Source organism: Suncus etruscus, chromosome 5 (genome assembly GCF_024139225.1).
Source record: "Suncus etruscus isolate mSunEtr1 chromosome 5, mSunEtr1.pri.cur, whole genome shotgun sequence".
In the NCBI taxonomy this organism is placed as follows: domain Eukaryota; kingdom Metazoa; phylum Chordata; class Mammalia; order Eulipotyphla; family Soricidae; genus Suncus; species Suncus etruscus.
Genome location: NC_064852.1, coordinates 71125341 through 71151829, shown reverse-complemented (window position 1 = coordinate 71151829; position 26489 = coordinate 71125341). Strand labels below are relative to the sequence as shown.

Below are 26489 nucleotides of genomic sequence, written 5' to 3'. Positions count from 1 at the left end.
TGGCTCCTTATCTACTCTGTTTTCACCTGTGAGCCCCATTAAATATCCTGGGGGTGCAAAGGAAGCCATATGGGCCCCATCCGTAAAATGCTGATAGGTGGGAAAGATTTTTAATCCATTAGTTTGTCACTAAAAATACAGGTAAGAGTTTCACAACTCTAAAAATTCATTATTAATTGCAGCTCTTGAGAAAGAGCTAAATTTGGGGCTAAAGAATAGTACAGAGAAGTTTCAAGGTAGACAGAAAACCTGGCTAGCTTTCCTTTAGAGTTGAATGTGCTGGCCCAGATTGAGTTAAAAGTATTGGAAGGACAGAGATTCGCCGAAAAGATTATACTTACTAATGAAAATTTCTTTCAACACAAATACTGTCTCAAACAGGCCAAATTCATGTTGACAACAAGCTGAGCAGCATTCAGTGCCAGATGGACCGAGGGCAGAGAGTGCAGGGGGGCGTGCTCACGGACCTCTTCCTCAGTCAGGAGCTGACGCTGGAGGAAATCTACGCCAACATGACTGAGATGCTGCTAGCTGGAGTTGACACTGTGAGTTGTCTCTTTTTTCTTTTTGAATTTTGGTTCATACCCAGTGGTAATCAGGGGTTACTCCTGGCTCGGTGAACAGGGATCATTCCTGAAGTTGCCTGGGGATCATATGCAATGCTGGGGATTAAGCCAAGGTCTGAAGCTTTTGCAAGACAAGTGTTTTAGACTTGTACTATCTCTTTGGCCCTGATTTTCTCTTTTCATGATAAATAGTACAGTTAGATCTGTGGCCTTTCTACATAGTATGAATGGTTCATATAGATTTGTACTAGTTTGATATCTGCTTCACTGACCATTATTTATAACTTACATTATGTATCCATTAAATATATACAAACATAGATTATATTATTTATAATATGTAAATATGTAAAATTTAAAATTATATTTAAATTTACAATACACATGTTCAAATTAAATTTTCATGAAACTTTTATTTGTTCTTTAGAACTACTCCTGGTGGTGCTCAGGAGTTACTCCTGGCTCTACTCTCAGGAACCACTCTAGTGGGTTCAGGGGACCTTATGGGATGCTGGGGAATCAATCTCTGTTGTCTGCATGCAAGGCAAATACGTAAATATGTAAAATTTATTAAATTTATATGTAAATTTAAATAAAAAATTTCATATTTATATACTGCAACTATAAAAATATAATCAAAAGGGTCATAGCAATAGTACAGTGAATAGATCACTTGCTTTGCACATGGCTAACTTGGGTTTGATCCCTGGCATCCCAGATGGTCTGCCGGAGCCAGGAGTAACCCCTGAACATTGCCAGGTGTGGCCCCAAAGCAAATAAAATGTAATCAAAATTCCATTATCACACAAAAAGTAGCAAGATGTTTGATTTTATTTTGTTTCCCTTTACCTCCCTTCTCTTTCCTCTCTTTATTGTTGCAGTGAGCAGGGTTGCATATTTTAATTGTGATGCTCACACTGAAGATCACAAATGGCACAGCTGCACAAATTACACATAGTGTGTGGGGTGACCCACGTGATAAAACAAACAGCCTCACACTTGGAGACAGGTGTTTTTCTAGGGAGCCATCCTGGGGCCCCATATTTTAAAGTTTCTAAGGCAATTCTATTTGCAAACATTTGCTTATTGTTTTAACATACCAAAAATGAAGTGGAGACATCTATTTAATACCTAGAAATTTATAGTTGAAAATCTTGTGAGAGAGAGGGCTGATGCAGGGATACCGTATTTGCTGGCATATAAGACGACCCTTCAACCCATGAAAAATTTCCTAAAAGTCGGGAGTCATATTATATGCTGGTATACGGCATGCTGAAACTTGTTCCAGCTTCAGGGATGAGTGATCCGCATCCCTCTTACTTTTAAGAAGTAACTTACTTTTAAGACTTTTAGGAAGTTTTTCATGGGTTGAAGGGTCATCTTATACGCTGGCAAATATGGGTTCTGTGGCAGAGTGAACATTTTACAAACATGAGGCCGCTAGTGTGATCCCCGATATTGCCCACATGTGACAACTATGGTCTTTGTGGCACTGCTGTTGGGTTTCCAGTTGCCACAGTGTGCAGCCTTCTCCAGTGAGCAACAACCAAACATGTGAATATGGCAATCAGATGTGGTTGCTGGTCATTGCAATAGCAACAACTTAAATTAGAAGGGAGGGGAGATATTTCAGGCCATGGAGACTTCCCTAGTTCTTTACTTTGATAAATTCAGTCTCACTGCATTTTATTTTTAATTTTTGTGTTTGTTTGTTTTGGGGTCGCACCTGGCTGTGTTCAGCACTTAGTCCTGGATCTTTTCTCAGGGATTACTCCTTCCAGGCTTAGGGAAGCATATGTGGTGCTGGGGATTGAATCCGGGTCAGCCGCATGCAAAACAAACACCCTACTCAATGTACTATTACTGCAGCCTGAAGTTAGTCTAATTTTAAAACCAAAAATTATTAAAGATACTATAAACAAAAGTTTGGTGAACAGGGGCTGGATGCTATTTATCATAGCAAGACTCTGGAAACAACCAAGATGCCCTTCAACAGATAACGGCTAAAGAAACTATGGTACATAGACACAATGGAATATTATGCAGCCTTCAGGAGAGATGAAGTCATGAAATTTTCCCATATATGGATGTACATGGAATCTATTATGCTGAATGAAATAAGTCAGAGGGAGATAGAAAGTCACAGAATAGTCTCACTCATCTATGGGTTTCAAGAAAAATGGCGGGGCTGGTGAGATGGCGCTAGAGGTAAGGTGTCTGCCTTGCAAGCGCTAGCCAAGGATGGACTGCGGTTCGATCCTCCAGTGTCCCATATGGTCCCCCCAAGCCAGGGGGCGATTTCTGAGTGCTTAGCCAGGAGTAACCCCTGAGCATCAAATGGGTGTGGCCCAAACAAAACAAAACAAAACAAAAATTAAAAAAAAAGAAAAATAAAAAACATTATTGCATTAATTTTTAGAGACAAAAGAGAGGAGGGCTGTAAGGTCCAACTCACTTCATGAAGCTCACCACAAAAAGTGATGAGTGTAGTTAGAGAAATAACCACATTGAGAATTTTCATAACAATGAGAATGAACGGGGGAAGTAGAAAGCCTGTCTAGAGTACAGGCGGGGCAGGGTGGGGAGGAGGGATATTTGGGACATTGGTGATGGGAATGTTGCACTGGTGAAGGGGGGTGTTTTTTACATGACTGAAACTCAACCATAATCATGTTCGTAATCAAGGTGTTTAAATAAAGATATTAAAAAAAGAACAGAGGGGCCCGGAGAATAGCACAGCGGCGTTTGCCTTGCAAGCAGCCGATCCAGGACCAAAGGTGGTTGGTTCGAATCCCGGTGTCCCATATGGTCCCCCATGCCTGCCAGGAGCTATTTCTGAGCAGACAGCCAGTAGTAACCCCTGAGCATCACTGGGTGTGGCCCAAAAAACCAAAAAACAAACAAACAAACAAACAAAAAAAACAGAGGCTGGAGCGATTATAGTATAGTATAGTATAGTATAGAATAGTATAGTATAGTATAGTATTCAGCAAAAGTATAGCGTATAGTATAGCATAGCATAGCATAGCATAGCATAGCATAGCATAGCATAGCATAGCATAGCATAGCATAGCATAGTATTCAGGGCATTTGCTTTGCATATGGCTGACAGGGATTGATTTCCCCAGCATCCCATAAAGTCCCCTGAGCCTAGATTCCTGAAAGTAGAACCAGGAGTAACCCCTGAGCACCACCAGGAGTGGTCCCAGAAAAACAAACAAAAAGTTTCATGAAAATTTAATTTATGAATATATGTGTTGTAATTTTAAATAAATTCCTGTTGAGTAGAATCAATAAGTGTAGTTCAATGACCAAAGAAGTCTCAATAGAAAAAAAATGAGACAGATCCCTGCCAATGACTTGGCAGGAGCTTCATAATTAGGTGTAAAATGAAGATACAGAAAAATATTGTTATATGTGTTCCAGTTAGTAAACCAAGCAGTGGCTATGCCCTTACAGGATTATATGCATGCATGTCTTGGAATGATGGTGGCTATAATGGGGACAGTACAGAGAGGCTTCACTGTATTGTCAACATGAAACACTGGGCCTGGTACTAGGGACCAGGGGGCCAAGTGTCTTCCAAAATCATAAATATAATATGATGTACTTGTTCTTGTATGATAGATGATATACAAGTGTGTATGTTTAAAGATATTTAAAAATAGGTGATTCAAGGCCTAACTGATAGTACAGTGGGTAGAGTATTTGTCTTCCATGTGACTGACCTGGGTTCTATCCTCATCATTCTGTATGATATCCTAAGCCTGCCAGAGTAATTTCTGAGTGCAGAGCCAGGAGTAACACCTGAGCCACACCAGTTGTGGCTCAGACACAAAACAAAAATACAGTGATGAGACTTGCTTTCTGAGAACTCTTAGAGCATGCTTCTCCGCTCTCCTTTTAAAGGTATTTTATGTGATGTTTTTGCTTCTTTGGTGTTAATTTTTTTGTGATGTCCAATAAAGAAAACAAGCCTGTGGAGTTTCCGGAAAAAGTAAAATCAATGAAGCTATACAGGTAGTATAGTGGGTAGAGTACTTGTCCCGCATATGGCCCACTGTGTTGGAACCCCACCACTTCATATGTTCTCCCAGAATATTGCCAGAAGTGATTTCTTAACACAGAGCCAGGAGTAAGCCCTGAGCACTTCTGGGTGTGTCCCCAAAACAAAAGAAAATTAATGGATGAAAAGGAATTGTGGTACATATATACAATGAAATATTATTCAGCTATAAAAAAATCAAGGGAGGGCAGGGAAGTAGCTTAAAGGTCAAGATCTCTGTTCTTTAACCTGCAGAACACATTCCCATTACCAATGCTCCTATCCCCCTGCCCCCACCTGTATTCAAGACATGCATTCTACTTTATGCACTCATTGACATCATCACCATAGTTGTCAGTGTAGTTCTTTCTCTAACTGTATTTACTACCCTTTGTGGCGATTTTGGAAAAATTTGCAAAATTTCCCCCAGAACAGCAGCAAATATTACACTAGTTAAATGTGAACATGGGATTTAATACATAAGATAGTATCTCCATTGAATTTTGTTCTGTCTTAGCCATAAGTAGGGTTGTGAAATATTTCTATTTGCCCCCCAATCTCCAGGTGTGAAAAAACTCAGATAGGGTCCATGTAGGAGGCCTTGTTCAATCTGTGGCTCTGTGTACCTCCACCTCCCAAGCCCCCAGCTCTACAGCCACATGAATAGACCTGGATGGCATTATGCTTAGTAACTAAGTGAGGCAGAAAAAAAAGAGAGTACTCTATGATCTCACTTATGTGTGAAATATAAACAATTAAACTCAGAGTAAATAGACCGTGTGATTACCTGAGTTAGAGCAGAGAGAGGAGGGTATGTAATGAAGGTGCCACTTTTTTTTTTTAAAAAAAAACATTTATTTATTTATTTATTTATTTCGATTATGGGGCCATACCCTGCTGTGCTCAGGGGTCACTTATGGCTCTGTGCTCAGAAATAGCTACTGGCAGGCTCAAGGGACCCTACGGGATACCAGGGATTGAACCTGGGTTCATCCTGGGTCTGCCACATGCATTTAAAAAGCTGTGCTATTGCTCTGGCCCCTAGGTACCACTTCAGTTCTAAAAACAATAAGTACTAGGGATGATGTATATACCACATGATGACTAGAGCTAGCGCTGCTGTGTGGGATACAGGAAAGTTATTAAGAACAAATCTAGGAATACTCATTGTAAAATATATTTTCTTTACTTCTATGGTGGATGTTAGCTGGGCCTATTGTGACAATCTGATTCACTCTAACTGTAAATTATCTGATTTACATCATGCCGTGTACCTTTCACTTATATGTTGTTGCATGCCACTTATTTTTTTTAATAAATATGAGAAAAATTTCTAAAAGCAAGCTGTGAAATGGAGGGGGGGGGGGCAAGAGGCCAGACTTTCAGTAATTGGTGGAAGCAAAGCCAGTTGAGTGTATTCATGGTTTTTCCCAGCACTAACAGTTTCCTCAACACTGACATAACCTCACCTCTTCTCCTAGCACCCTCTGAGTTAGGTGTTATTTTCTTTACTTAATAGGTGGGAAACTAAACAAGAAAGCTTGTCACCTCAACCTCAAAGATTTATAATTTTATGTAAGTGTTTTCTTTTTTGGTGGGGGCTCACACTCAGCAATGCTCAGGGATTACTCCTGGCTCTGTACTCAGAATTATTTTTAGTGGTGCCCTAGGATCATATGGGATGCCAGGGATCAAACCTGGGTTAGCCGTGTGCAAGACAAATTTCCTATGTGCTGTACTATCACATCTGGCACATAGTAAATATTTTGTTCTTAGGGCATAGGTCTTCTTTTGCAGGGGTTGGGGGACCTCCAAAGGAATGCTGGGATCATCAGAACTAAACATGGCCATGCTTAGGAGGCTAGTAGGTTTAGGGATTGAGGCCCAGAAGTTAGTGCATGATGGTATAAACTCCAACCTTTAAACTGCACCCCCTTCTACCCCTGTATACTTTATAGAAAAGAGGGAAAAGTTTCAGGGTTTGGCCTATTATTTTTTTGACCTCCCAAGTAGTGCTCTGAGGGCCACTCCAAGGGATTCTCAATCAATTGAGGCTGACATTTCAATATTCAGGCTTGTGCCCTGAAATGCTGGGTGTCACCAGGCAGGGATGCAGTGCCGGGGTTCAACTCAGGTCTCTGTGCATGCAAGGCCTGTACTGTGACCACTGAGCTACTTCTTCCCTCACCTAGAATTTTTATTATATCACTTAAATATGTAAAAAAAAAAACAGTATAAATGTCTTATTCTTTTTTCACTTTATGTAAGCATGTTCTATTTAAGAGTAAAATGTATGTCATTTCAAGAATTTTGTGATAACTGAAGTGTGTGGCACTTGTCTATTAGCTGTTGCTTTTATTTTATTTCGGTTTTTGGACTATATCTCTCTGTATTCATACCTTACTCATGGATCTGCACTCAGAAATCACTCCTGGTGGAGCTCAGGGGACCAAATATTGTACCAGGGATGGAATCTGGGTCAGCTAAGTATAAGGCAAGTTGGTCTACCTACTATACTATCTCTCCAGCTCCTGTTATTTATTGTTAAATTTTTATTTATTCAAATTTTGTGGTTGGGTTACTACACCCAGTGGTGTTCAGGGCTTACTTCTGGTTCTGCACTCAGGAATTTTTTCTGGCAGGCTTTCAGGTCAATATGGGATGCTGGGAATCGATCACACACTCGTCAGCTACATGCAAGACAAATATCCTACCATCTGTACTATTGCTTCAGCTCCATCCCCAATTGTTCTTTAAAATTAAAAAAATTGTGTTAATGTAATTTAGGTAATAAGGTCACAATAGTGTTCAAATATCCGGTATTGTTGCACAAAGTAAACATTTTATGGATCTTTTACGAAAGTAAAACAAAAAGCATGTAAAAAATACCAACTAAGTAATGAAATCAGTACAGTCAATGAAGATTTACAATGTGAGTATGACAATGAGGTTTTGCTCATAGTGATGCAGCAATGTTTGATTGAATGAACAGTCTTAACTTTACACTGGTTTGAATGCATTTGCCTCTGGCCCCCTGCTGGTAACAAAGAGAATACAAAGGGACCAGATCTGACAAAGAACCAGGGAAGAGAGAGCATTAGGAGACTCAATCATTTTTTTCTTGGAGATGAAATTTATTTATTTATTTATTTATTGATTGATTGATTTTTGGGACACACTCGGCGGCTCTCAGGGGTTACTTCTGGCTCTCTGCTTAGAAATCGCTCCTGGCAGGCATAGGGGACCATATGGGATGCTGGGATTTGAATCACCTTTGGTCCTAGGTCTGTCACTTGCAAGGCAAACACCCTACCACTGTGCTATCTCTCTGGCCCCAGCGATGGACATTTTAATTGTTATTTAAATATTTTATTTAATTAAAGAACTATGGTTTACAAAGTTAGTGATAGTTGAGTTTTAGGCATATAATATTTCAACACCAATGCCACCACCCATGTCAACTCCTATCATACTCCATCTTCTCCTCCCTCCCAACCAACCCCCCCCATTTCTTGCCTGTCACTTTGGCAGGCGAATTAAAGTTTGGTGGTTTCAGTTTAAATCTCATGTTTTAAGTGTTGGGTAAGACTATTCTTTTTATTTATTTATTTATTTTTATGTTTTATTTTTGGTTTTTGGGTCACACCCCGCGGTGCTCAGGGCTTACTCCTGGCTTTACACTCAGAAATCGCTCCTGGCAGGCTTCGGGGACCATATGGGATGCCGGGATTTGAACCGATGACCTTCTGCATGAAAGGCAAACACCTTACCTCCATGCTATCTCTCTGGCCCCGAGTAAGACTATTCTTAAAAAGTCATGCTCATTTAAGTAAAAGCAACTGTAGGAACTGGGGGTGCAACTTAAGTGTTAGAAAACATGCCTGCTATGTCCTATGTATTGAGTCCAATCCTTGTCACTGCAAGCCCTCCAAAGGACAGCCAGGAGTGGTCCTGGGTGCCACTGACCTCACAACAATAACAATAGCAATAGCAATAAAATAAAATAAAATAAAAAAATAAAAATAAAACAAACTGTATTGCAGTGTAATTTATGACAATAAACTGCATCTACTCAAGTGCTACATTTAAATAGGCTGTTGGCAATATAACCATTTATGAAATAACTAAGACACACACAAGATCCTGAACATTTATGCCACTCCCAAAATGTCCTCATTTCAGTCCATCCTCTGATATCACTTCTCTAGCCAACCTCTGACCTACTTTCTAATACTGTATTGCTGCAAGTCAGCCCCTGAAGAGGTTGACTGATGGAGGATGGAGGATGAGGTCTTTCCCTTCCAGCTCGGAGCACGCGTCTGCCACCCTATCTAGCCGACAGTTCTGAGGTGAAACAGCGGGTAAACAGCTCGCAGACAGTCAGGCTCGTGGAAATATTTGCTTTATTCGGTGGACAAGACTGAAGTCCAAAGACTCAGCTTCAGTTCCAGCAAAAAAGCCTCGGCCTTCCACAGACCCTTGTTTTTATCCCCCAGAGTCAGTTACCACCCAATGGTGGGATCAGATACCAACCAACGGTGGAAGCAGAATCAGGTACTACCCTAGGGTGGGGGCAGAATGCCAGGTCACACCCTAGGGTAGGGCACAATCACCAATCAGTTTAGGGTGAGTAACATAGTAATCCCCCAAAATATTTACATACACTGTATATCTGTTTTTATCTTCTAGAAGGTGGAATAAATAAAATTATGGTGTCTGTGTTCTTTTACTCAGTGAGATGATTTTTAGATGTGTCGATTTTGTTAGTGTCCAGGAGTTTATGCTCTTTTATTACTGAATCTTATCCCTTTGTATGTAAGAACATTATTTTCGTCAATAAAATATGATGCTAGGCTGGGAATATGGCCTAACATGCCTAACATGATGACATCCTGAGTTTGTTCCCTTGCACTGCAATTTTTCTCCAAAGCTGATTTAATAGAGAATTTGAATTCTCTTAATCAGAAGCATGTAAATTATTTCCTTTCTGAACTGAAAAGAGGAAGATATGATATATTATTACACTAACAGCTAGCATGACAATGTTAAAGAATCAAAAAAGTAGAATGCCTGTCGTGAATACAGGCTGGTGTAGGGGAGGAGAGGAGGGCAATGGTAGTGGGAATGTTGCACTGGTGAAGGGGGTATTCTGTTTATAACTCAACCCCAACTACAAATATGTTTGTAATCATGGTGCTTAAATAAAGATTTATATTAAAAAAAAAGAATTTGCCTCTAAGAAACATAGACATTACATGGGTTAAAGACTTGGTCTTGCATGTGACCCCAGCTTAGTCTATAGCACTGCCAAGAGTGACCTGTGAACACAGAGCTAGGAGTAAACCCTGAGCACCACTGGTGCTACACCCCCACTGTCTTGAAGAGTAATATAATATCTCTTACAGGGAAAGATGTCAATATGATTTACTTATGTTAATTTTTTTCGGCCACACTCGTTTGATGCTCAGGGGTTACTTCTGGCTAAGCGCTCAGAAATTGCCCCTGGCTTGGGGGGACCATATGGAACGCCAGGGGATCGAACCGCGGTCCTTCCTTGACTAGCGCTTGCAAGGTAGACACCTTATTTCTAGCGCCACCTCACTGACCCCTACTTATGTTAATTTTCTTTTAGATTAATAAAAGGACATTTAAGCTATAAAATGTTCTTGCTTATAAATAAAATATAGCCACATAGACAATACTACTGATTTTAAGTCTAGACTCTAAACTTTAGAGTCTAAAGGAATACAAAGAAAATTATTTTTTTCATCTTTTTCTTTTTTTCCCATTTTTTCTTTATTTAAACATCTTCATTACATAAATGATTGTGATTAGGTTTCAGTCATGTAAAGAACACCCCCTTCACCAGTGCAACATTCTCACCACCAATGTCCCAAATCTCCCTCCATCCCACCCCACCCCCATCTGTATTCCAGACAGGCTTTCCAGTTCCCTCATTCATTCACATGATTATGGTAGTTCTCTGTGTAGTTATTTCTATAGCTGCACTCACCATTCTTTGTGGTGAGCTTCATAAAGTGAGCTGGTATTCCAGCCCTCCTCTCATTGTCTCTGAGGATTGTTACAAAAATGACTTTTATTTTTCTTAAAACCCATAGATGAGGGCCCATAGAGATAGCACAGCGGTGTTTGCCTTGCAAGCAGCCAATCCAGGACCTAAGGTGGTTGGTTCGAATCCCGGTGTCCCATATGGTCCCCTGTGCCTGCCAGGAGCTATTTCTGAGCAGACAGCCAGGAATAACCCCTGAGTACCGCCTGGTGTGGCCCAAAACAAACAAACAAACAAACAAAAACCATAGATGAGTGAGACTATTCTGCGTCTCTATCTCTTCCTCTGACTTATTTCACTCAGCATGATAGATTCCCTGTACATCTATGTATAGGAAAATTTCATGACTTCATTTCTCCTGATGGCTGCATAATATTCCATTGTGTATATTTACCATAGTTTCTTTAGCCATTCGTCTGTTGAAGGGCATCTTGATTTTTTCCAGAGCCTGACTATTGTGAATAGTGCTGCAATAAATATAGGTATGAGGAAGGGGTTTTTGTATTGTATTCTTGTATTCTTAGGGTATATCCCTAGGAGTGGAATAGCTGGGTTGAATGGGAGCTCAATTTCCAGTTTTTGGAGGAATGTCCATATTGCTTTCCATAGAGGTTGGACTAGACGGCATTCCCACCATCAGTGGATAAGAGTTCCTTTCTCTCCACATCCCCACCAGCACTGATTGTTCTCATTCTTTGTGATGTGTGCCAATCTCTGTGGTGTGAGGTGGTATCTCATCGTTGTTTTGATTTGCATCTCCCTGATGATTAGTGACGAGGAGCATTTTTCATGTGCATTTTGGCCATTTGTATTTCTTTCTTTTCTTTTTTTTTATCAAAGTGTCTGTTCATTTCTTCTCCACATTTTTTAATGGGATTAGATTTTTTTTTCTTGTAAAGTTCTGTCAGTTCCCTGTATATTTTGGATATTAGCCCCTTATCTGATGGGTGTTGGGTGAATTGCTTCTCCCACTCAGTGGGTGGCTCTTGTATCCTGGGCACTATTTCTTTTGAGGTGCAGAAGCTTCTCAGCTTAATGTATTCCCATCTGTTGACCTCTGCTTCCACTTTTTGGAAAGTGCAGTTTCCTCCTTGAAGATGCCTTTAGTCTCAATGTCATGGAGTGTTTTACCGACGTGTTGTTCTATATACCATATGGTATCAGGTCTGATATCAAGGTCTTTAATCCATTTGGATTTTACTTCATACATGATGTTAACTGGGGGTCTATGTTCGCTTTTTTGCAAGTGGCTAACCAGTTCTACCAGCACCATTTGTTGAAGAGATTTTCCCTGCTCCACTTAGGATTTCTTGCTCCTTTGTCAAAAATTAGGTAATTGTATATCTGGAGGACAATGTCTGAGAACTCAAGCCTATTCCACTGATCTGAGGGTCTGTCTTTATTCCAATACCATGTTGTTTTGATAACTATTGCTTTGTAGTACAGTAGCAGGGTGTTTAATTTCCAATTGTTAAAGTTTTTCTTCTGTGTGGTTATGTAGTTTACATCTAATTTCAGAGCCTCGTGGTCAGCAAAGGTAGCCTGCAAGATTTCTATCCTCTTGATTTTATGGAGGTATATTTTATGTGTCAGCATGTAGTCTATTCTGGAGAATGACCTATGTACATTGGAAAAGAATGTGTATCCAGGTTTTTTGGGATGAAGTGTCCCGTATATATCTACTAGTCCTCTTTCTTCCATAACTCTTTTCAGGGCTAGTATGTTTTTGTTGGGTTTCAATCTGGTTGACCTATCAAGTGTTGATAGGGCCATGTTGAGGTCTCCCACAATTATTGTGTTATTATTGATTTCTTCTTTCAGATTCATCAGTAATTGTATTAGATAATTTGCTGGTGCATATATGTTTAATAGTCTGATTTCTTCCTGTTGCACATAACCCTTGATTAGTACACAGTGTCCATCTTTGTCCCTTACCACTTTTCTGAGTATAAAGTTGGTGTCATCAGATATTAATATGGCCACCCCAGCTTTTTTGAGGGTGTTGTTTGCTTGGATGATTTTACTCCAGCCTTTGATTTTGAGTCTATGTTTGTTCTGACTATTCAGATGTGTTTCTTGTAGGCAGCAGAAGGTTGGATTCATCTTTTTGACCCATTTTGCCACTCTGTGTCTTTTAATTGGTGAATTCAGTCTATTGACATTGAGGGAGATGATTATCATAGGATTTAATGTCATCTTTGAGATAAGTTTGCTGTGTTTGTTGGTCTCTCTTGTCTTAGAGTAGACCTGTCAGTTTTTCCTTTAAGGCTGTTTTTTCATCTTTGAAGTTTCTGAGATGTTGTTTATTCATGAAGCTATGTATTCTTCCTTCAAACCTGAATGTGTGTCGAGCTGAGTCCAGTATTCTCGGTGAGGCACCCATTTATTCAGTCTTGTCACAATATCTCACCACCGTCTTCTGGCCTTGAGAATTTCTTGTGACATGTCTGCTGTAAGTCTTAGGGATCCTCCTTTGAATGTAATTTCCCTTTTTGATCTTGCTGCTTTCAGTATTCTATCTCTATCTATGGGATTTGTCATTGTAACGAGGATATATCTTGGGGTGTTTTTCTTTGGGTCTCTTTTAGCTCTTCGGGCATGCAGGATTTGATTGTATGTAGTCTTTAACTCTGGGAGTATCTCTTTGATGATGTATTTGATAGTTGATTCTTCCTGGAGATCTCCTTCTGGGTTTCTGGGACTCCAATGATTCTTATGTTGTTTCTGTTGAGTTTATCAAAGACTTCTATTTTCATCTGTTTTCATTCCTTGAGTACTTTTTCCATTGCCTGTTCGTTTGTCTTAAGGTTCTTTTCCAATTTCTTCTGTTGTGTTTAGTTTTTCTGCATCACATCTTTCAGTACTCCGATTCTCTCCTCAGCTGCTGATACTCTGTTGGTGAGGCTATCCATTGAGGTTTTCAGTTGATCAAGCGTGTTTTTCAGATCTGTTATTTCAGTTTGGAGTTTTCTGATTTCTGTTTTGTGTTCTGTTCAGATTGATCTATGCTTTTTTTGAGTTCTACGAACATCATCCATATTTCTATTCTAAACTCCTTATCTGAGAGGTTAATCAGGTGGTTGGAATTTATTAGATCATCCAAGTTTTCATCTTCATTCTCTGTGGATGGTGTTTGCATGCGAGGTTTCCCCATTGTCACGCTTGTAGTGTGGTTTTTCCTGCATGTTGTGGTGGGGTTCATTGGTTAGAAAGAGTGCTCGGCCGTGCTCCTCTGCTGCCTCTTCTTGACAGTTCTCAGAGTGAACAAAGGCACAGCAGGGCGGCGCCTCCACAGGCCAGAGACCTCAGCTTATTGGACAGCAACCCCTGCAGCCAGAATGTACTTACTGTGCAGCTTCAAAATGCAGTTTTTTTGGGGTGCGCTCCCTAGGCCTCTGAGGAAACCTTCAGGGATTCAGAAACACAGGCAGACAGGCGCGAAAAAAGTTTCCCTTGAAGTCCTCAGAGTGAACAAAGGCACAGCAGGGCGGAGCCTCCACAGGCCAGAAGCAAAGAAAATTATTTTCAATAACCATAAATAAAGTTTTTAGTCTGAGAAGTGGTATAAAAATGAATGACATTGCTGGGGCTAGAATCATAGTATAGCATGTCAGGCACTTGCCTTGCATATAGTAGACCCAGATTTGATTCCCAACATCCTATATGGTTTCCTGTGGCAGTCAGAAATGATTCCTGCATGCAGTGCCAAAAATACCCCTGAGCATCACAGGGTGTGGTCCCAAACAAAACAAGGTAATTTTTTTTTGTACAGGTGAGCTAGTCCTTTTTGTTACTTTGGTGGATAGCAATAATAAACATTTAACAAATAATCCTTCAACACCCTTTGGTTAGATCAGCCAACTAAGTCTAGACAAAAAGTCTGTGGGATTCCGAAGACTGCTCTTAGTGAGGGACAGCCTCAGGCTCTGTCTAGCAAAAACTGAGTAAATCTTGCAAAGATCCTGGGGAAATTCAGGCATAGCCTCCAGGCCTAACCAGACACCCTGGGATTTGACTGCTGACTTAGTTCTCCTTTGAATAGAGGAAGAGAACCTTTAAGTGATTTGACACATTTCAAATTAGTTTTTCCTGTTACTCTTTATGAAAGAGCAACTAAATCATATAATTAACAGTTTGTGCCAAAAAATGGTTGTTTATTTCTAATGAAAATAAGTTTTGGTTTAGTAAGATAGATAGTACCACTATTGGGGCTAAAAGCAATAGAACAGCAGGTAGGGTGCTTATTTGCATCCAACTGAATCTGCATTCTGTATGGTCCCCTGAGCCTGCCAGGAGCAATTCTGAGTGCAGAGCCAGGAGCAATCCCTGAGTGCTAGCAGGTGTGGACCAAAAACAAACAAACAAACAAAAGTGCCATTATAGACTTGGATTACTATGGTCACACCTGTGCTGTATCTTCTGGGCATCATATTTGCTGGAATTGAGATTGGAAACCTTCGTTTCTCTAACCACGTCTCTAACCATGTCTGCTTCATTAGACATCTTTCACCTTGTCCTGGACAGTGTATCTTCTTGCAAGACACCCAGAAGTGCAGCAGACTGTGTACCAGGAGATAGTGAAGAATTTGGGGAAAAGACATATTCCAACAGCAGCAGATGTCCCCAAAGTCCCACTGGTCAGAGCTCTGCTTAAGGAAACTTTGAGGTAAAGTCTTATTAAAGTCCATATTTTTTGTCTCAGTTTTCTTTTCTTTTTTTATTTCATTTTTTAAAAATTAGGATTAGGATTAGAATGATAGTATAGTGGATACAATGGTTGTTTTGTACACTGCTGACTCAGGTTCAATATTTAGCACCCCATGATGTAACTTCTGGGCCCATCAGATGAAATTCCTGAACTTATAGGCAGGAGTTAACCTAAGAACCATTGGGTGTAGCCATAAACAACAAGAGTAAAATAAAGATAAATAAAGAAAATGATCAGGATTGTGTTTTCAACTTAAAAACTAGATCCTAAAAAAAACCCTTCAAAAAATAAAAAATACAAAAAAAAATCACCCAAAAACAAAAAAATAAAAAATACAAAAAAATCACCCAAAACCAAAAAAATAAAAAATACAAAAAAAAAATAAATCACCCCAAAACAAAAAAATAAAAAATACACACACACAAAAAAATTACCCCCCCCAAAAAAAAAAATCCTTTCAACTGTCCTCAGTGACAGTCACATTTTGGAAGGAGATAATTATAATTTAGTGTCTCTCTGCCCCTATACGAATTGCAGGAAGGTTATTCTATGTGTCAGTGTGACATAGTAACTGTTCTTTAAAAGGTCTGGAAATTCATCCTCTAACTTCAGGCCTATTGTAGTCAGTCAACTCATCAGGATTCCTTCAATCCTCCTGGATTAGTGCTCCCAGGTTGTTGGTTTTTTTCTCCTGGAGAGGAAGTTAAACAGGATTGATCTGATAGATCAATTTGTCAGTAATTTGGTTAATTTTTGGACCTGTTTACAAAATACCATGGTTCTGTGTTAGTATCTGCGTTGAGTTGGAGATGAAGCACTCTTGCTGCCTAATGGGTTTAAAGGTAAGGAAAAAGCTGAAATGTAAAGGACACAGTCTACTTAGGTGGGTCTGGTGACCAGTAAATGTCCTTCTTTTGTTTCCCTGTGGAGGAATCTCCATGACAAAGAGAAAATGACAATAAAATTGGTATTTATGTATGAAATAATTATTTTGAACTCGAATAGATAATCATATTTCAATTTGTATTGCATCCCCAATTGTAAGCATGATGCCTGGTCTTTAAAAAGTAACAGATTGTGGTGTGACATTGTCAATTAAATTTATTTTGTTTTGAATTCACACCTGGCAATTTTCAGGAATTACTTCAGCTGTGCTAGGGGGAATATACGGGGCACCAGGGATCAAACCTTGTCTAAGAGTCTACAAGGCAAGCACCCTACCCACTGTACTGTCTTTCTGGCCTCTGTCAATTAAATTTTTTATTCTAAGTTGTCTTGAGATCACTTCTGAAACAATCCAAAAGCATTTCTAAAAATGAATTTCCAAGAACTTTGAGTTCTATGAACCATTCCTTTCTAATAAGGTTGTCGATTTCAGAAACTTTCATTTATTCCCTGCAAATACACGAGCATACACATTTCTTAGAATGCTTGCAGGCAAATCTAGGCAGTCACTAAGGAGGTTCTCATAAGATTTATCATTGAAATGGTACCTACCATGCATTAGTTTCTGGGAAGTGGAAAAGGCCATATAGATCGAGGCCATATATATGTTTAGGAAAATATTTGAAATGTTACCACACATCCTCTCAATCCCATTCTCCCATTGGCTTCCTTACAGATTGTTTCCTGTACTTCCTGGTAATGGCCGGGTCACCCAGGAGGACCTGGTTGTTGGCGGATATCTGATTCCTAAAGGCGTGAGTCTGATGGTTGTAGAAAAAGATTGGGAGATTCTGGTGGCAGTTGCATTGGAAACCTACTGTTTATGTAGGATGTCTTTGTTTTGAACAACTGTCCAGGGATTTTCCCTTTTCTCTGAATATTTTCTGGCAAAGATAAGCTTCCGGAGTAAGGAGGTAAACTCTGTGATCTCATTGCTCTCAGGCTGCTTCCCCTGCCTCTACCAGGAGGCTCTGTGGAAATAGAAGTTTCCTTCCTGAATGAGTTTTAGCAGGGTGTGAATTCCTGCTGCGTTCTCTGTGGCTTGGCCCTTGTGGCCAGAAGCAGAAGCATCTATGACTGGGAGAACTGTCCAAGAAGAGCCTTTGCCTCTTCTTTGTTTTTTTTTTTTTTTTTATTTGTTTGTTTTTAATTTTTTAAATTTGCTTTATTATTTCTTTTTTTGAATTACAAGTCTTTCACAGTTATATTTAAAGTACAGAGTGACAGTGAATTAGGTAGGTCTATTCCCACCACCAACATTGTTGACCTCCTCTGCCACTGTTCCCAGCATGCATCGAATACCCCCACTTTTAGCCACATGGACTGCTAGTCCAAAAGGTCCCTTTTGTGTTTAGCTTGTTGTAGTTTGGGTCTCTTGATACTATTGTTGTTGACTTTGGGTTGGGTATTTAGGTCTGATTATTTTTTATTTCCACTCAATGCTCATGAGATTGTTTTGCCCTGGTACCATCCACTATTTTTTCTCAATTTGTAGGAAGTCATAGAAATATGTGGCAGAACAAGATGATTCATATTCTATGGTTCTCTTAAAAAACAAAAAGCAGGGCAAAAGCTGTGGCGCTAGAGGTAAGGCGTCTGCCTTGCAAGCTAGCCTAGGAAGGACAGCGGTTTGATCCTCTGGCGTCCCATATGTTTCCCCCGAGCCAGGAGCGATTTCTGAGCGCATGGCCAGGAGTAACCCCTGAGCGTCAAACGAATGTGGCCCCCCAAACAAACAAAAACAAAAAGCAAACAAAACAACAACAAAAAGAAAGCAAGTGGAAGCCCCTGTTTAGAAGCTATAAATATAAATTTGAAAGAAAAAAATAAAAAAAGAAGGGGGGGTTTGTGTGGCAAGTTTTTGTTGTTGTTGTCGTTTTGCATAGGCACAGTAAGTATTGGGAAAATTAGAAAGAAAATTTCCTTGGCCTAAGACAGTGGTGGGCAACTTTTTTTTCAACTGAGCCAAATCTCGCCAAAACCACGATTGAAATTTATTTTGAGAGCCACATTTTTAAAACCGAAAATACATAGGATGGTACACTGTTTTTAGTTTCAATAAGTTTTTATTGAGAATAAAAAGTATCCACATAGGCCGGGAGGATACAAATAGCACAACTAATAAAACAAAAACTTTAGAACGATATTATTTATCGATAACATTAAAGTCTGTCAAATTTTCCTTACAATGTAGAGAAAATTACATCCTAACAATGACTGACAAAGTCACAAACACTAATGTGAACATTGGCCTTGGTTCTGATCAGAGCTGTGTGGAGCCGGCCGCCCGGGCTGCACACAGGGCGAGCACTGACAGAGGCTAGGAGCAGAGTCCTGACTCCTGGAGGGGCTGCCCGGCACACAGAAGAGCCGCATTAAAAGGTGTAAAGAGCCGCATGTGGCTCGCGAGCTGCGGCTTGCCGACAACTGGCCTAAGAGATGCAGTGTGTCTCCACCATTGAAGCATACTGTCATGAGACCAACTACAAGCTCTAGTCATGTTCATTCTTGAACCTCAAGGTCTTTCTTTATGGCTCCAGGAAATGTTCTGTTCAGTTGTGGTTTAAATGATCGATCTCATTCTTAATTCCGTTTGTGTTGACAATGGTTTCCTTAGACCCAGCTGGCCCTTTGCCACTATGCTACTTCCTATGAGGAAGACAACTTCCCTCAGGCTAAGGAGTTCCGGCCTGAGCGCTGGCTTCGGAAAGGAAAGTTGGACAGAGTCGATAATTTTGGATCCATCCCCTTTGGCTATGGGGTTCGAAGCTGCATTGGGAAGAGAATTGCAGAACTGGAGATCCACCTTGTTATCATCCAGGTACAGCACTAGTCTTAGGCCTGGCCTGTTTACTGTCTACTTTAAAAAAAGTAATGTGATTTGAAAACCTCATAAGCCAAAGTTTGGCATTAAATTGGTTTTTCTATTTTAAGCTATTTTCTAAGCTATTCCCCTGCAGTAGCCACCTTGAGTCCCCATAACTACTTGCTATGCTTTCTTTCTTTAATTCTTAAAGAGAATGGGGACTTGAGAAATCGGAGGGATGTATGGAGAACTGCTGTGATGGTGTGGGGAGCAACAGGGCCCAAGGATTCAGACCTTATATGTGGCTGACCTGGGTATGATCTCCAATATTCCATATATTCCCCGAGCACCACTGGGAGTGATTCCTGTGTACAGAGCCAGTAATAGCCCATGAGCATTATTGGGTGTGGCTCCAAAACAAAACAAAACAGCTGCAGGCTTCCCCCAAATATCAACCATCTCCTCAATAACCCCTCAAAACCTAGCACATCTGTGTTTCCATAAATAAGCTACACAGATAGTGCAGTGATCCTCAAGTTCATTTAAGCTACAAATATCAGAGTTGGTTTTGATTGTGAACACTCCTGTGAAAATAACTAAAGAGAAATGTATCAAAATGATATGGCATGCAGGATGCAGTATAGGATAGAGAAAATTCTATCATGTAGCCTTTGAAAAGACTGCTGTTACCTTAGTGTGGCCAACCCCCCTTAGCTTTCTTATTCTTGAGGTCAATAGTTGCAAAATCTCAAACCAACATTATTGAGAAAATGGAGTAGCATATGGATCTATTGTGATAGTATAGTGAGTAGGGCATTTGCCTTGTTGGCTAACCTGAGTTTGATACCCAGCATCCCATATGATCCTTCAAGCACTATCAGGAGTGATACCTTAGTGCAGAGCCAGGAGTAACCCTTGAAGCACTGCTGGGTGTGCCCCCAAAACAAAATCAAAGACACTTGTCATAGTCATGGTGGCAGTGTAGAGCATAATATGAGCACTTGATATTTTTTTTTCCTTAGACAATGAAGGGCTGATACTTTTATAGGAGAAGGCATTGGAGAGTTAGGGAAGGCTTGTCATTATAGTGGGGTGGAAAAGGGGGATACAGAGATTCTAGGTGGGAAAGAGAAGGACCTGAGACTAGAGAGCAGAGGCTACTGTGCAGGGCGGAAGTGGGGGGTGGACAGCATCCGGGGAAGGGAGGTGAACCAGGAGGCTCACGGGTGTATCAAGTAACTGACCTTCTTATGTTGTGACTGGAACTGGCAGGGTTGAGGGTGTTGCTGCCCATGCTGGAACTGGTGAGACCCTGGACAAATGGACTCTGATTTGGCTCTACCAGTTCCTGGCATTGAGATCCCAGGAAGGTTTCTAGGCTTCTCAGGGCCTATTTTCTAATCTATACATAGCCAAATAGCTGCCTTTTTTTTGTGCGTGTGTAGAATTAAAAATAAACTGCAGAATTGGTGCAGAAGTAGAAGCAGTAGTTTATTGGCCACCTGTCCTAAGTATCTTCTTCAGGGAGTGCTTTTAGGGCGAGACAATAGATGGTAACACAGACAGCTAGAGAGATAGGTAGGTAGATAAAATGTTTTTGAATGTTTTGTAACCAGAGAACAGGCAGGGACCATTTCCTCTCTATTTTGACTGGCTGCTTCTGCACTATAGATTTCACCAAACAGAAAGGGCCAGCAGACAGTGGAGTTGGAAGACAGTCAGAAATTGGATGAGGGGTCAGAATGATAGTACAATGGGTAGGGTGCTTACCTTGCACAACATGGCCAACTCAGGTTTGACTTTAGGCATCCCATTTGGTCTCCCCCCTCACCCTCACGCCCCAGCCTATTGGGAGTGATCCATGATGAAGGAACCAGGAATGATTCCTGAGCATTTTAGGGTGTGGCACCAAAATACACAAAAAGAAATTGGGTGAGTGACTATGGTGATAAGAACTTCTATTAATCTGTGAATGTTCCTGCTGATGTTTTTGCTTTGAGTTCTCATTTTTGTTTTGTTTTGTTTTGGCGCATACCTGGCAGTGGCGCTGAGAGGTTACTCCTGGCTCTGTGCTCAGACATACCCCTGGCAGGCTTGGGGAACCATATGGGATGCTAGGAATTGAACTACAGTCTCTCCTGGGTTGGCTGTGTGCAAGTCAAAAGCTCTACTGCTGTGCTATCTCTCTGGCCCCAGAGTTCTCATTTCTAATTAAGTATGCTATAAAAGAAATCATTATTTATAATCACCAAGAAAAAAAAATTTAGAACAAAGACAAGCAATACCAGAAAGGTGAATGAAGACATGTGCTGCAAATGAAATGGATGATTATTTTTTAATCAAGAAAATACCACTGATGACTTTCAGCTTATAAATTTGAAGTCTTAAATCAAATGTATAATTTTCTAGAAGAACATTACTCCACTAAATTGACTTGAAAGATATCTCAGATATTGAATTTATTGAGTTAGTGGTTAAAAAAGATCAACTTCCTCCAACTATTCTAGATTAAAACAATTTCTTTTATTGGCAAGTTTTATCAGCCTTTCAATGAATCATTATAGATAATAGAGAACAGAAAAAGGAAGACTCACATTTATTATTAGACTTGTATAACCTTACAGTTCAAAGTCTGGAAAGGATCATAGGAAAAAGGAAAAGTGATTTATTAACAAAGGCAGGTATCTGCTAGCCTTTGGCCCCTAAGCCAGTTCTAGAAGGCAGCAGCAGAGACCAGGTCCAAAAACAAATAAACACCAACCAACCAACCAACCAACAAACAAAAAATGAAGGCAAGTATCCTAGGGCTGAAGAGATAGCACATGGTCAAGATGTTTACCTCGTTTGAGGATGTCTCTGGTTTAATCTTTGGATCAAAGAAATCCCAGACAGGTTTCCTCTTGAGGAGAGAGGATGAAATAAGCCCCCAGAAAAACTTATTGTGTCCCTTATTCCAAAAACAAAACAAAACAAACAAACAAAAAAAACCTACCTTATTGTGTCCCGTCCCCCCCTCCAAACTCCCAAACCTACAAATACCCTAAATGAAAAGTAGGTAAGCCAAATCTAGACAGGTAGAAATGCAAATATATTGGCACCAAATAAGTGTTCAAGACTTTGTCTAAACTTAGTACTTGGGACTTTCTCCTAGTAGTGCTCAGTAAACGCCATTATAAGATTGATTTCAGGCTTCCCAAATGCAAAGGTTTTTCTCTTATTTTTTGCAAAGGTTTTTCTTAACCAGTTTTTTTTTGGGGGGGGGGGTTGGGCACACTCCAAGGTGCTGCACATTGGTCATGTGCTAAGTAAACACCATCTCCACTGTACTATCACTCTAGACCCTGAAACAATGTTTTTTAACCCCACGGAAACTGCAACAGCAAACACAACAGTGGCTGCAGGGCAGGGAAACCACAGCTTCTGAGGCCCGGTGTTGGATGCATTTCTTTCAACTCAGGAATGAGTTCTTTGTCTTGCACAGAGAAAGAACAAGATTCATCCTAGTTCTTGAGAAGTGGAGAACTGAGGTGGAAGAGGGATTTTATTTATTCCTTGTAGGTCTCTGTGTATTTAATTATTTTTCATAGTAAACATGTGCCCTCTCTTTAGAAAGGGGAAAAGTGTGATGTGTTGACTTGGACATTATGAGCCCTTCATGTGAATTCTTCCCTCACATTGGATGGGTCAGGCAGTTCTGTCAGAACAAAAGGTCAGAGGTGAGAAGTTTTAAATGAATCCATCTTGTTGACAGAACATCTTTGAGCTGCCTGAATGCAAGCTTGACTCTTATCAATGACACACAAATGGATTAGTGTCTGTCTTCATTTTAGTTCTGAACCCTGGCCTGGCACCCCCATCTCCTGTCAATCCAGAGGACATATAAACAGGCCGCCTGCCTCCTGGAGAAGGAGCCAGGCAAAGTGGGATAACTTGGATAACATATGACAATGTATTTTTCTTGACACTGATGCTATGGTTGAACTTTATACATGGATACCAGGGGCAGCAGAGCAAGGCCAGGAATCCCCTCCTCCAGGAACTGTTCTCTCTCTCTAGAGGCCCTAGCAGCATGTTCCTTGTAATTCCCTAAATCAGTTTCATGAGATCTGGAATCAAAGGTACAACTCAGGAATGATTAAATGAAGATCAGCCGAAGAGGAATTGTTTAGGATGACTCACTTCCTCCTGCAACTGTACCCAGAGCTGTATCTGAGAAGGATGCAGATTCCCAGCAGAAACCAGGAACTTCAGTTTGTTCCTTGTGGTGCCTTTGATTCCTTCTTGTCTAGACCTCACATGGAAGCAATAGAGTGAGACTTTTGAAATGACTAATAGAAATGTGTCGTTTGAACTTTCAGCACTGTCTTTGTCACAAGGCTTCACACGCTCAGTGGACATGACAGAATCTTGTACAGGATCTAATGCCTCAGGTCTGAATGCCTGGCATGCTGCTGATGAGAAGCAATCAGTGTGCTCTCTTGAACCCTTGGTTCCCAGAGCTCAGGGCTATGACAGATGCAAGCAAAGGCTGCTTTCAAATTTCAAATTTCTGCTGCCCTAATATCAAGTCCTTTCTCTTTCTCTCTCTCTCAGCTGCTTCAATATTTTGAGATCAAACCATCTTCTTGGACGAAAGCAGTTCATGCAAAAACCCACGGGCTTCTGACACCAGGGGAGCCCATCCACGTGCGTTTTGTGAACAGAAAGTGATCCTGGATTTTCAAATCCAGACAGAGAACTGACATGATTTGGGAATTTGTGTGTCGTTCATTGATTATGGTGGAGGAGGTGGAAGCACGGATCATTTTCAGAGGTTGCCTTGTTTCTAAACCCAGATTCACCATATAAATCTTTATGCAAGGCAATATGAAAATAGTGCTTTGCTTATACATTCTGGAGTTGCCTTTTCTTTGGGGGAAGCAATTGTTTTGAACTGAGGGCACTGAATACTCCTGTGTTTTATGTTGATCTATTCTTGTGCTACACTCAATATTCAGTTACTGGTAGTATCCTTTGCATTTGTGCAAGGAAATATGGAAAAATTACTTGCAGATTTTTATTTAAGTATATGTTTTTGAATACTGCATCAAGTCCCTGTTAGGAGGCAATTCCAACTTTTTGCTCCTAATGTGAAGAGCCTTTGTAATACTGTAATTATAGGAAGAAGCATGAGAGATGGCAATACCCTTGGTACCATATCTTGCAGTTCGATTCAAAATTAAAGAATTAATAAGGCATTATTTTTTATTGTTTTTTTTCTAATAAGGACTTCCTTTTTTCATCATTGGGCCTAAAGATATTGAATATTATTTTCTGTTTGAAAGAAATAATCAATGATAACATTAAGATGAAAAAGTGGAGCTGGATGGGGACCAGAATGATAGTACAGCAGTAAGGCATTTACCTTGCACATGGCCAACACAGGACAGACCCCAGTTTGAATCCCGGCATCCCATATGGTCCTGTGAGCCTGCCAAGAGCTACTCCTGAGCACCACCATCAGGTGTGACCCAACCCCTCCCCAAACAACAGCAAAATAAATGGTGCTGGAGTGATGGCACATTGGGGAGGGTGTTTGCCTTGCACACGGCCAAACTGGGTTCAATCTTTCACATTTCGTATGATTTCCTGAGCATTACCAGGAGTATTCATAAATAATGACCCAGAAGTGATCCCTAAGCATTTCTTGTTGTGACCCCAAAACACACAAAAAATGAGACATTGATTAAAATTGATTAAATAAAGAATAATTAAGTTTCGAGACAAATAATAAGTTTTCAAGCCGAATTTATACACTATATAGATATTCACAAACTGAAAATATGGGTATAAAACTCATTCTTTCAGTTGAGATAAATGAATTTAACACGTATCATGGAAATAGTGTAATTTTAGAATTTTTTACTTCAAGATTAAATTAAATATGTAAACAGACAGGCTACAGATAAAATAATATTCACCTCTCATATTGCTATTTTAAGTATCCAACCTGGAAATTTGATCCAGTTGGTGCTATATAAGGCTGGATCCTTTTGGTTACTCATGTTAAATTCTAGTTCTTTTTGTGCTAACTAATGGTTGCTAATAAGAAAACAAATGTTTTTATAATGTTCTCTATGCATTCTCATGCCTGAAATATCTATTCCCAACTCAGTAATTCTTTTTGCATCACCCTTAATCGTCAAATCATTTTCCTGCTAACATATCCCATTAATCTTCCTCTTCAGTAATTTTGTCAAATAATCTTTCAATTAGACATAGCATCCATTTTACATTCCACATTTGTTCAAATCTGTAACAATATTGATGACTATGTGAGGTGACAGTTACTCCAATGAGTTTTGTAAAAATCTGTACAGTTAAATGTGAAATTTTATCTTGCTAACTGACAAAATATTGGATTCCTTTGAAGTCATATGTACATATGTAATTAATATATATAAATGTTTATAAACTAGATAAAATTATATCCGGAGACAAAACATTTGAAGGCATTGAGACTAAGCAGCTTGAACTCTTATTCTAGAATCCAGTGTTTATTTTAGTTAGTTCTTACTCCAGTTCTTATTCTAGAACTCAACCCTTCAGTGACATCTGGCCTCTTCCGAGGATGGCACAGATGCAAGCAGGTCAGGGGGTAATTTGAAGCCCACTGTTTAGTCTCAGTAGACAAGGGCCAATTAGACCCAGATAGGAGACTCCTGATGGGATGCAGTGGGCAGGACACAGTTTCAGCTCAGAAGTGTTTATGTCTGTGAAATAGAATGGATTTATGAAGCCACAAGAACCAATTTATAGGATGCACAAGACTAAGAAGCACATGTGAAAATTCCATGCAGATGTAGTCAGCAAAATCCAGAATAGAGAGAAAGATTTTGCTGACAAGACAAATAGTTTATTTTTACCATAAGAAATTGACAAGAAAGACAAGAGGAAAGAGAGTTTTTATAGAGAAATAAAAAGTAAATCCTATGTGGTGCTGGGTTTAGTTTGAATTGGTCTAAATTCAAGTAAACCCCTTTAAAGATACATTTGAAAGATAATAGGGAATCTGAAAAGCTAGTACAATGGTAGGACACTTGCCTTGAATGATGCCAACCTAGTTTGATTCCCTGGAGTCCCATGTTTTTCTCCAAGTTTTATTTGGAGTAATCCCTAAACATAGAGCCATGAGTAAGCCTTGAACAAAACTGGGTGTGGTCCAAAACAAAGAGCAAAAGAAAACAAATTAGAAACTTTGGACACTGTATTTGATCACATTGAGCAGGTAGGGTGTTTGCCTTGCATGTGGCCAACTTGCATGTGGTTCAATCATTGGGATCCCATATGGTCCCTGAGCCTGCCAGGAG

At 40.0% G+C, this 26489-nt stretch overlaps 1 protein-coding gene across 1 annotated transcript in view; it reads left to right on the top strand.

Moving 5' to 3' along the window:
* The window catches only part of LOC126008604 (cytochrome P450 27C1), a 35300-nt gene extending 11450 nt beyond the window's left edge, over window positions 1-23850 (top strand). The window contains exons 5-9 of the mRNA XM_049772861.1: window positions 382-545; window positions 15181-15347; window positions 17011-17089; window positions 18952-19155; window positions 23734-23850. Coding sequence (XP_049628818.1) covers window positions 382-545; window positions 15181-15347; window positions 17011-17089; window positions 18952-19155; window positions 23734-23850 — 731 coding nt within the window. The remainder of the gene's footprint in view (window positions 1-381; window positions 546-15180; window positions 15348-17010; window positions 17090-18951; window positions 19156-23733) is intronic.
* The last annotated feature ends 2639 nt before the right edge of the window (window positions 23851-26489 follow it).